The sequence below is a fragment of the Capsicum annuum genome, chromosome 7, assembly GCF_002878395.1.
Source record: "Capsicum annuum cultivar UCD-10X-F1 chromosome 7, UCD10Xv1.1, whole genome shotgun sequence".
Classification (NCBI taxonomy): Eukaryota; Viridiplantae; Streptophyta; class Magnoliopsida; order Solanales; family Solanaceae; genus Capsicum; species Capsicum annuum.
In genome coordinates, this window is record NC_061117.1 from 222,312,155 (window position 1) to 222,324,155 (window position 12,001).

Below are 12,001 nucleotides of genomic sequence, written 5' to 3' on the forward strand. Positions count from 1 at the left end.
CGATAACAAGTTTCTCCTCTATTGACACCTCCTGCTCATCCTCATAATACACATTAACAATTGAGAACACACTCATTTCTTTATGTTGCTTCATTTATTGGCACACATCAGATCACACCACCTCATCATTCATCCTGAATAAGAGCTCATTAGCGCGCAAATTAATCAACACACTTTCGATTGCAAGAAAAGGTCAACCCAAGACTATGGGCACCTAGAAGTCCACCTCACAATCCAGAATAACGAAATCCACAGGAAATATGAAGCTAGCTACCTTCACCAACACATCATATAAAATACCAACAGGTCATTTTACTGACCTATCCGCCATCACGAGTCTCATGTTGGTGGGTATAGGATTTCCCAAACCCAACTTTTTATGTACAGTCAGCGGCATCAAATTAATGCTTGTTCCCAGTTCACATAAGGCCTTAGAAAATTCCAGAGACCCAATCGTACAAGGAATAGTGAATGCTCCTAGGTCTTCCTTCTTTTGCACCAAGGTACTCAAAGAAATAGTGCTACAATGATGGATATTATCCTCTGGTTCATAGCTCACAGCTCTATTCTTCATCACAAGGTCCTTCATGAATTTAGCATACCCTAGCATTTGCTCAAGTGCCTCCACCAAAGGCACATTTATTATTAACTGCTTCAACATTACCATGAATTTACTAAATTTTATGTCCTCAACCACCTTCTTCAATCTTTGAGAAAAGAGAGGTGGTGGTCTTGGGAGAGTTTTAACCACTACTTTATTTTCCTTCTCTTTCCCTTTTTCTGGAGCATCATCAGAACCATCCAATTTCTCAGACTCCACTGGACCACCTTCCTCTGGTTCATCATCAACTACCTCATCAACTACATTTTTGCCGACAGAAGGGCTAGGAAATATCTTACCACTTCTAGGGGTAATCTCCATATATAAGCCATTATTCCCATAAATTTTGGACCGTATCACTAGGTAATGTTCCACTCTTACTCTGGTTCAACGCTGCAGAGAGTTAGCTCATTTGCTATTCTAGCTGTTTGATCGTAGTAGAGTGCGAGTTTACCAACTGACTAATAGAGGACAGATCGATCTATATGGTAGTCACCCCTGAGTTGGTCACCTTCACTCTCTTTAATAATTTAGCCATCCTGTCCTTCATGGACATCTTTTTAAAACTTGTTGTAGCAGCCTCACGATTTCCAGGAGGGACATATAGCTCGCTCCAATCATTATTGATCCTCCAATTTCCTTGCTTCTGATTTTTATATCCATCCTTGTCATAGTAAGTCCGACCTTGATTTCCATGGCTTTTGCCTCGAAAACCCTCTGATTGTTTACATAGTTTGCCTTTTCTTCTGAGTCAGACTCTACTTTTCCCTGCGATCCCACAGCCTTTACTTTCTCAGTTTTACCTGATAGTAAATGCTTGGTTAGTAAGTCCATCTGTGTTTTTAAGTGATCCATGATGCCTTGATCACTCTCCCTGTCTCTTATGCATTGTTACACAGTCATACCTACAGAAATAGTAGGGCTTGCTACTACAGAGTCTCTGGTATGCCATGCCCGACTCTGTTTGGTCATTCTCTCTAGAATTTCTGAAGCCACTGGAAATGTAAAATCAACAAACAAACCACCAGCAGCATTATCTATAATTGGTTTTGTCACAAAGTTAAGAGCCCTGTACGAAGTCTCTATCAAGCGTATGTCCATCATATTATGGTTCGAACACTGCGTCAGCTTCTTTTTGAATCTCTCCCAGGTTTCATGCAAGGTTTCAGTTGGGAGAAGTCTAAAGTTACTGATCTCATCCCTCATCTATTCCCTCCTGGAAGGTGGAAAAAACCTTTCTAGGAAAGCTCATTTCAACTGCCTTCAGTTAGCGATAGCATAGGAGTCAGCTCATTAAGCCACAATGTTGCCTCCCCAGACAGAGACAATGAAAATAATCTCAAACGGATAGCATTCTGACCCACTCTTGGGTTATCAAAAGATTTACAGATGGTGACAAAGTTCACCAGATGCAAGTTCGGATCATCCCCAGGAAGGTCACCAAACAACCCCTTCAGATTAAGGAGTTGAATCATAGTACTCGTAATGTTGAATTTTTCCCCAGGTACTAACAGCGGAGGAATAATTCCACCCGTTGCACCTGCTCCATCAATTACATCATCATCATCATTGACGTCATCCTGGACCTGCTGGTGATCTTGCCTTCCTCGAAATGGACGATTCCTGTTAGCATTACGTTGTACTGGTTTAGCTATTTGCTCTACACGCCTTAGGTTACCAGGGTCCAGAAACTCTTCTTCTCCCAAATTTTCATCCTCAGGATTTGGATGTCGTACTTGTTGACCGACATTCTACACATTCACTTGAGCTCTATCTAAGGCTGCAAACCTGTCAGCCTCCTGCTGATCTGCCATTCTGTCGATTAGTTGCGCTTCCAAATTAAATGGTAATAATAGTCCTCCAAAACTTCTAGTTCTTGGCATACACCACAAAAGTCCTACAGAAAACAAAAACAATAAATAAACATAAAACTAGGAAACTTGACTAACAGTCAATTAGCGCATACAAACTTCAATTTACAACCGTATTCCCCGGCAACAGCGCCATTTTTTATAACGCTCAAACCATACCTCTCTTATGAGAATGTAAGCGATAGTTGTCAATGTATAAACCAACTAGGTTGGGGTCGAATCCCACATGGAATAGGGTGTGAATTTGATTTATCTGCGGGTTAATCAACTGATAGTTACCAGTTTCCTATGAATGAGGGTTTTTGGAAGTGTAACAAATAATTACTTCTTAGTTCAGTGTTTGAAATCAATATGATAAGGAAAACCAGAGTTATGTTCACTATGGTATTGGGATTTGACAGATGCTAGTAACGGTTTAAGATTCTTGTGGTAGGTAGGAACAGCAGACTATCCTTGTCGAAGTTATGTCTAAATGTTTCTCAACCTATTTAGACATTTAATTACCTAATTATCTCGAACTTAGGGGATTTATAATTCATAACAGGATGTTATCCCTAGTTAATTAATCTTGTAACAACATTAATTATTAAATAGAAGTTTAATGCTTCCAAGTCCCTGTTGATAATTCACTTCTTACTAGGGTTGATTTCTTATCTCAAGCAAATCACCCGTAAGCAAAGTCTATTGTTTGCAACCAATAGTCATCATGTAAAATAATGAAATTAACAAGAAGTTCTACCACCGTTAGAATCTTGAACACTTAGTTATGTTACAAACCCAAACCCATAGATCCCACAACTCAGGTTAAGGGAACTTAGCTACTCATAATAAAATAATCAAGACAACAAGTTGAATTCATACTTAGATAGATGATCTTACAGCAATATGAATAGCAACAAGTGTTTCTCAGATTTGATCCAGTAAAAAATTTCAAAACAATTGTAATAATCTCTCTAAAGAATTAAAGTTAGAAGATAGAGAGAAAAGTGCTCAAAACGTGAGTTCCAGATGTACAAGATGATGAATGAAAACCCTAACATATTCTTTAAATACTTCAGTCTAATTATGAAAACAAAATCATAGATCACAGTATTTTCTCGGACAGGTGACGACGTGTGTGACGGCTTATCAGGAGCCTGACGGCTTGTCGAGAATATCGTCAGCTCCTCTTCACTTTGATAATCTCTACCTTGGGATGATGATGAGGCTTGATGTCTTATCAGACATGTGATGACTTATTAGAGATGTCGTCACTTATTCACTTCAAAATCCATTCCCTACCTAAGCCTGACGGCTTATCACACTTCTGACGGCCTATTAAAGATGTCGTCACACATTCCAGCTTTGAAGATAGTGTACGAAAAGAACTAGAATATTCCAACAACGAATTAGAAAAGCTTACCATATTCAATAATAAATTGGGATTCGAATACATTACTAGTAAAATCTCACCGGATACAACTTTATTCACTTCATCGAGTCTAGGGGATGGCTATCGTTCTTTAGTGAATGACCCATTGAAGGTCATTCTCTGTCTAAGCTTGATGGCAACTTTGATAGCTTATCACAAGGCTGATGACTTATCAGAAAAGTCGTCAGCTATTCTTCCTTCTATACTTGCTCAGAAATCAACTCTTTTACTCCCATAATTGTTGATTCTCTTGTATCTCGAATTTTACTACAATATCAAAGAGAAGACAATCAAAAATGACAAAAGTTGCTTAAGAATTTGCAATTATTCTCAGTTAAAAGCCTCAAATGTGTTAACATCTGCTCACACATCACATAGTAGCTCGGAGATCTAGTTGTTGAGCAGCCAAATCCTCAAATTGCTCCTGAATATTATACTCTGATACTTCTAAAATGGTTTCAATATTTTTTGGTAGTCCTATGGCTTGCTCGTAACCTGTCTCTAATACCAATTGATACCAGAATGAGGTATCAAGAGAGAACTTGGCAGATAGAACCTAAAGAAGAAGAGAGAATGAAGAACAGAGAGAAGAGGAAAGAAGGAGCAAGAGAGAAATGAGAAGTGTATTGAGATAAATCTTCAATTCATACCTTACAAATTTGTTTCACTCCTATTAATACTATGTAGAGAATAAATGAAAATAAAATGTAATACATAGTAAAAATGCACACATTAACAACCATAACTACTTTTCCCACCAACTCTGTGATCATGCTAAAAGTGTGTTATCGTCCAGCTTAGCCATCCAATGTGGCATCTCACACCTAAGAACACCTGATTAATTGTCATACGTGGATCTCCTATGCCAAATTGGTATTAACTTATTGACATTATGGAAGCCCCTAAACAAGCTTCATGGATGATGCATGTAAAGAATGGATCTTGGGTCAACATATTGACACTATGGAAGCCTCTAAACAAGCTTCATGGATGGTCAGGGGACATTCAACATATTGACACTATGGAAGCCCCTAAACAAGTTTCATGGATGGTCAGGGGATTCTATAATGTGTGAGGAATCATTGGGCATGTAAAGAATGGATCTTAGGTCTAACTCAAGCTGTATTGACACTATGGAAGCCTCTAAACAAGCTTCATGGATGATCAAGGGATTCTATAATGTGTGAGGAATCATTAGGCATGTAAAGAATGGATCTTAGGTCTAACTCAAGCTCAAAAGCTAGCTCATGTGGGGAGGATTGTCCAAGCCCAACATCGGTGAATAAAGAATTCAGATGGACCTTGTAACTGGAGCGTGAACAATATAATATAGGGCCCAACATCGCTATGAAAGCCCCTAAAGAAGTTTCATGGATGGTTAGGGGATTCTATAATGTGTGAGGAATCATTGGGCATGTAAAGAATGGATCTTAGGTCTAACTCAAGCTCAAAATTGTCCAAGCCCAACATCGGTGAACCAAGAATTCAGATGGACATTGTAACTGGAGCGTGAACAATATAATATGGGCCCAACATCGCTGAACAAAGCCTGGCTCTGAAACCATGTAAAGAATAGATCTTGGACCTAACTCAACTTCAAAAAGATAGCTCATGAGAGAAGATTGCCCAAGTCCATATAAGAAAACCAAGTACCCACCCTTCTTTCGATGTGGAACTCTTAATAGGGAACACATAGGTGATGGCATGAGGAGTAGGCGTTTAATTTCTGTTGCCTGTAAGATATTAAGAGGTGAAGTTGAGAATGTCAACCGGGGAAGCCTGATTAACACAATATAGCCATCCTAAGTAGGTTTTCATCCTATGACTTGCACTGCAGAAGAAGCTTAGAACTAAAGACAGACTCATTAAATGGGGAATAAGTGAAGATAATAAATGTGTTTTCTGCAATCATCAGTGTGACTTTACCAGAGATGTGTGGCAGCGGATTCAGGAGGTGGCAAGCAGGGGCGGAATCAGCTTTTGGTATAGGGGTTCACCGAAATAGATTTCCAATAATTAAGTTTTCATTACCTCTCCTACCATTCACTTAAGGCATAATAGGTGCCCCTTAATTTAGCCTCAATTAATAGTTATATCTTTTAATTTGTTACGTGTACAAATAGACATTTAAATTTGTATAAAGTTAAATAAGTTATACGCATCATACATGGCATTATACGAATCAGTTATCACTTATACATTTATAGGACACGTATATTTACTTATTCCACATTTTAGAATCTTAAATGCTTATATGTACACATACAAAATTGGAGGGCATAGCTAATGTCAGTTGAACGGCACATTGTTATAAATTGAACTGAAATATTTTATCTAATATCCACAAAAAATACTTAAATGTATTTAATATTTACATCAAATCAATAACTACATGCATAACAACTGTCATTCATCAACTAAAAGAATGTTATATAACAAGCTCGTCAACAAATACTTGATATGCATTAAAGTGGTTGAACTTGGTGTAAACACCCGATGGCCTATGATGAGAGCATGTTGCAAGCTTAGCACGGGTACTGTGCTGCAAATAATTAAAGAAAATGAGTGTTGCAAACAAGTGAACAGATTGTTCACTGTCTCAAAGTGAAACGAAAAAAATAAAGTACAAGAGATTTTAAGTAAAGCTCGATGGAGCAGGGAAAAAGTTGGAGAAATGTTAATGGGGCATGATAAGACTGTTATAATTTAGTGGGTTTAAGAATTAAGATAGTCGTGTCCTTCGCTGCCCCCTCCGTTTATCATCCTGTAATTTTGCATGTTTACTTCTCATGTTTATAATCCCCTTAATGAAAATCATGCCTCCGCCACTAACTACCTGACATCTAACATTGTAATGGGGGTCTCGCTCACTGTTACATTTGCATGTTGGTTAGAAGAGAATTCCACTTCCTTCGTATTTCTTTCTATGTAAAAACCTGGTTGTTTGGCCTGTGGCAATACACCTTCATTGTTTAACATGAAAACCACAGACGACATACTTGGACGATCTTCAGGACATTGTTGGACACATAATAGACCAACACAGATTGATCGCTCCACTTCTGATCTTGAACAAGTATCGCTTAAGCGCTCATCAAGCAGTTCTATCGACCTACCTTCTTTATAGATTTTCCATGCCTGTACATTTTACAAGCCTATTAATATGACGGTCTCGGTTAGGTTTGTAATATATTTATTACTAGTAGATAAAACATTATTGGTTAGATATAGTACAGTAAATTAAATATCTTACATGCCCGAGTAGGTTAAGGTAATGGTCTGGATGAGAAAATCTTCTGTTGCTTTTGCCACTCACAATTTCCAGTACTAAGATACCAAAACTAAATACATCTGATTTTACTGAGTATAGCCCTTGCGATGCATATTCTGGTGAGAGGTACCCGCTGCATAAAAACGCAACAAAATATCAAGTTGCTAATATTGGAAAACATACCCTTAACTATCTCAAGATTCTTCTTAGGCTCAAAACAATACTGACTATAGGAGGTTCTTACCGTGTTCCAACAACTCGGTTTGTCTTGGCTTCATTGTCATCCTCTTCACATATTTTTGCCAAGCCGAAGTCTGATATCTTTGGATTCATGTCCTTGTCTAGCAGAATGTTGTTAGCCTTCAGGTCTCTATGAATTATTCTCAATTGAGAATCTTGATGCAGATACAGAAGTCCCCGAGCTATACTGTTGATAATGTGAAATCGCTTCGGCCAGTCTAGTACCTTGTTTTGTGTATCATCTGCCAAAATTTAGTGTGGTCAGTAATAAATATCTGGAATAAGATTAGTGAAGTACTAATATAGGCATCAGTTCAGTGAGACACAATAGTATATAATTTGCAAATTATTGGATTGGGAGTAGTACCAAAGATAAACGAATCAAGACTCCCGTTTGGCAAGTACTCATAGATCAACATTTTTTCTTCCCCTTCAACGCAGCAGCCAATAATCTTCACCAAATTCCTATGCTGAAGTTTTGCGATACATAAAACTTCATTCTTGAACTCATTTTCTCCTTGTGTGGAAGTTCTAGACAGCCGCTTGACAGCTATTTCCTGTCCTTCAAGCTTTCCCTAAACATCAAAATCAGTGCATGTTAATAGTTCCAATACTTATCTATGATATAGAAAGTACACAAAAGTCAGTTATGCGTCCAGGTGATAAACTAAAAATGAAGCTATTGTACCACAAGTTCATGCACTAGAAGAACATTCCCTCTATTCCCACCTTCTTCCCCTAGCTATTGTAAAAGTATCCTTTGGTTTTACAAAATAATGCTTTACTTCGTTACGCCTTTTCTCATACAACTCCAACACTGAATCTAAAGATGAAGCTCTACTCTGAAGGATCAGAACGCTTTTGTTCATGAGTCATCAATGCTTTGTATGATCCATCTCTTGGGCATAAATAATAAAACTGTAGCTCTAAAGTATTTGTACCTTGTAAACTGGTCCAAAGCCCCCCTCACCAATCTTTACGTCTATTGAGAAGTTATTGGTAGCCTTTGCTATGGTAGATAAGTCAAACAACGGTATTTCAAATTCTTCAGCGCAATTGCCACTGTGTCCCAACCTTCCTGCCAAAATCAAATGAAGTGGATTTGTTTGAATTGTGAATACCAGAGATGGAAGTTCTTTTCACTATTATTTAGATTTCTGTTACTCTATTTTGCTTAGATGTCAGGACAAAAAGGGACTTTTCCAGCTTACCTCTCCTTTTCAGCTCTAAAACCTTTTTCCTTCTTCTATGGTAGATCAGCATGCTAAGGAGTACTAGAATGACACCAACTGATGATGCCAGAATCCAGATAAGTGCTTTTCCTTTCTTTCCATTCGATCGCTCCAGACTATCATCTGCAAGTATTCCAAAAATGGAGTAATAAAGTCACACTCTGTGGGAAGTTGATCATGTTATGGACTGTGTTGTTAAGGTTCTGCAAACCCTTGGAGCACCGTAGGTCATTTTTCTTTGTTGATATTAAGCTGTAAAGGTTCAGGAATCCTTCGTGTAACACAATCATTTTTTATACTCCTACCTCTATTTTTGAGTGTGATTTCTTTGATCGATGCTACATATCAATCGCTTTGTTCTGTAGAAGACTAAATGCTTATCAATTAGTTCAAAGAAGGCGACTGGGGGTCTAACCAGTCATTATGCTTATAAATTCGTCTTAAGAATTCAGACTACTTTACTGTAAAGTATTAGGAGTAGCTTTTATTGCAAGTAAAATTTATATAGACATCAGGCAGAAGTTTGCAGTTATTAGTACTAGATAGTTTAGAGGCATAGGCACAATACTTCATCTCTGCTTTATTCAAAATGGTTACAACAGTAAATTCTTTTACTATATATTCAGGCTTCAGGTAATCCACAAAAAAAACCACTAAATAGCAATAACCAAACCTGACTCAGAAGCAGCGACTCTAATGTAGATATCTAGCCCTCCTTTGGGTACCTGCCGAATGTCAAGCAGATCGTTGAACCACAATAAGCATTCACTTCCTCCATCGCGTATGTCGGCATTTGAGTAAGCCATACAAGAGCAATTTTTAGAGCACATATTCTTGCATTCTTCAAGTGTCATAGTCACGTTGGACCAGGAATTCCGTGTGTCTGGAAGTTTGAGTTGCGAATACTTCAGAAATACGTCTCCTTGAGAGCAGTTTAGTTGAGTTCTCCGAACACATCCACCTGACCAGTCTGCCTTGTTCCAAGCTTCACTATTCTTTGGCACAAATTTGTCCAAGCATCCACAAAGTACGGGAAAATCATTACTGTTGCAGCTACCATATGAGCCACACAACTTATATGTATCACAGTTATCTCCAGGTATTATGAAGAAAGGGACCCAAGCCTGTTCTCCATCAACCCAAGTCAAAAGTTGTATGACGCCATTTGGATTTAGCATGAATGATGCGATAACTGTAGGTGTGCGGTAAGTTTGAAAGTACACCTCAGTATTAGTTGAGACTATTTTATAATTATAGAAATTACCATATCTTGAGTTTGTTGCCCCACCAAAGCGAAGACCATTCCATGGTCCAGAGCGATATATCACAGTTGAGCCCTTCTTCAGGAAGTTCTGTGGATATCCAGAAGGATCACAATGATATGTATAATCACCGGGAGCTGGATCCTCTTCATTCTTCCATGACGACAGGTACACCTCTCGTCCTGTTACAAAGTTCCAACCGAGCTTCACGCCTGGAAAAAGTGTATTCGTTGGGTGATCAAAGCTCTGCCAAAGGAAATTCCCATCATCAGCTTGTTTCACAACAAGATTCCCCGAATCCAGCAACTGCGCAATGGGATTCTGCACAGATCTCGATGTATTAGTTGACCACACAACATTATTAGTTCCATTGACAAGGACAAGAATGCCTGGCTCAACGACCTTCAAGATACCAGCTCTACTGGTCAGAGGTGCTTCTCTGTTGGCTACCCACACAACTTTCCTAACAGGTATGTTCTTGTACCACATACCCACGTATCGATTTTTGGAATTGCCTGGACTGAAGAATCCCAGTTCGTAGATTCCACCACCTGAAACAACAACGTTGTCCTCGCCATCTTTGAGAAAATGGGCCTTAGTTATTGCATCTGACGTAACACCAAAACATTGGCAGATGGAAGACAAGAAGATGAGCATGATGAATATGTAAGAAAAAACATCTTCCTTAAATAAGACTTTCATGCTTGTAATTCCCTATCAAAGTCGTCCTTCCATCAGTACTGCATATAAGAGGAATGAATAATAATCTCTGCAAATAAGAGGAATAATAATCTACTTTCCATCCACTTGAGTTTGTGAATTACTTGATTGTGTTTGATTTTGCTCAAGTAATATTCCATGTTTCAATTTATTTAGCCTGGTTTGACTTTAACACTTAGTTTAATATAATAGAAAAGAAATATTTAGGTTAAAGATTTATCTAATACTATATCAAAATATCTGTTAATTTTATTGTATTGAACATGTTACTTGAAAAATTAAAATTAAAAAATTAGTAAAAGAGAAATAGTTATTCTTTTTCAAACCTACGAAAAAGCAAGTTAGGTCAAACCTACGAAAAAGTAAGTTATGTCAAACGAATTTAAACCTGCTTATGACGGGCTTTTTTAAGCTTTAAATATTTTACTACAAATTTAGTGACAAAGTATTTTCCATTAAAAAATTCCGACATCAAGGGGATTGGACTAAAATGGCCACTCTGGCCAAAAGAATTGTCACCTAATGGCCAATGGTTTTGGATTTTCAGAATACAGCCATGTAGGCTGTTTGTTGCTTCATGTAGTTTTTTTTGTCTTTTAGCTATTTGACCTTTTTTGAAAAAAAAAATTGCTGGTGCACTTTTTAAAAAAAAATTATTGCTTCCCCTTTTTTTCTAAAAAAAATTTGCTGTCTTTTTTTCGCATCTCCATTTTAAAAAAAAAAAAAAAAAAAAAAAACTATTCTTCTAATTGAAGTAATTTTTTTAATAATTAAATATAATTTTGTAATATTATAATTGTTGCTCTTTATTTTAATCAATCAAATACAATATTTAATATCATAGGTGTCTTTTAAGTCTTGAATGAAGGATTTGTGACATTGACCAACAGATAGGGTCAAACATTATTAGGAAACTTGATCAAGTTAATTGTGGACTTGATTAATATTTTCAAAACTTTCTAATCTTTTCAAAAATACAAATCAACCCAACCCACACCCTCTTCAATCCAAATCAACCACTCTCTCCTCTCTCTCGACAGCTTCTCTCAACTCTCTCCCAACCAACAGTTCTACAAAATTTCTCCCTTCAACTCTCGACGACAAATAGTTGGGCTTCGAGTTCCCCTCTTCAATTCAATCAACTTGTCTCTCATCTCTCTCTCGACAGCTTCTCTCAACTCTCTCCCAACCAACTGTTCTGCAACTTTTTTTTCAATCATCGGGGACTTCAACATCCGACTAAAAATAGTTGGGATTCCAGTTTGTTTTCGACTTCAATCGACGTGACATCCTTGCTCTCCTGCCACAACAGCTTTGAATTCTTCATCGGTCCTTTTCTTCTTTCACAAGTAAAAATTTATGGCCTTTTTAGTTTTGAAGAAAACGAGGAACT

At 37.6% G+C, this 12,001-nt stretch overlaps 1 protein-coding gene across 1 annotated transcript; it reads right to left on the reverse strand.

Moving 5' to 3' along the window:
• Window positions 1-6,194: 6,194 nt before the first annotated feature.
• On the reverse strand, window positions 6,195-10,755 carry LOC107878721 (G-type lectin S-receptor-like serine/threonine-protein kinase At4g27290). The gene is made up of 7 exons (XM_016725815.2): window positions 9,300-10,755; window positions 8,606-8,749; window positions 8,336-8,472; window positions 7,762-7,969; window positions 7,399-7,636; window positions 7,137-7,287; window positions 6,195-7,021 (listed from the first exon to the last, which is right to left on the reverse strand). The coding sequence occupies exons 1-7, from the start codon at window positions 10,588-10,590 to the stop codon at window positions 6,716-6,718; spliced, it is 2,475 nt and encodes an 824-aa protein (XP_016581301.1). The 5' UTR covers window positions 10,591-10,755; the 3' UTR covers window positions 6,195-6,715.
• Between the last annotated feature and the right edge of the window lie 1,246 nt (window positions 10,756-12,001).

What these genes read in the sequence shown, in the direction of transcription:
- LOC107878721 (XM_016725815.2), bottom strand. Translation starts at nt 10,590, where the DNA reads ATGAAAGTCTTATTTAAGGAAGATGTTTTTTCTTACATATTCATCATG. An exon ending in TCTTGATTCGTTTATCTTTG is followed by an intron (nt 7,637 to 7,761) that starts GTACTACTCCCA and finishes AAATTTTGGCAG; the next exon opens with ATGATACACAAAACAAGGTA. An exon ending in ACCTTAACCTACTCGGGCAT is followed by an intron (nt 7,022 to 7,136) that starts GTAAGATATTTA and finishes TAAAATGTACAG; the next exon opens with GCATGGAAAATCTATAAAGA.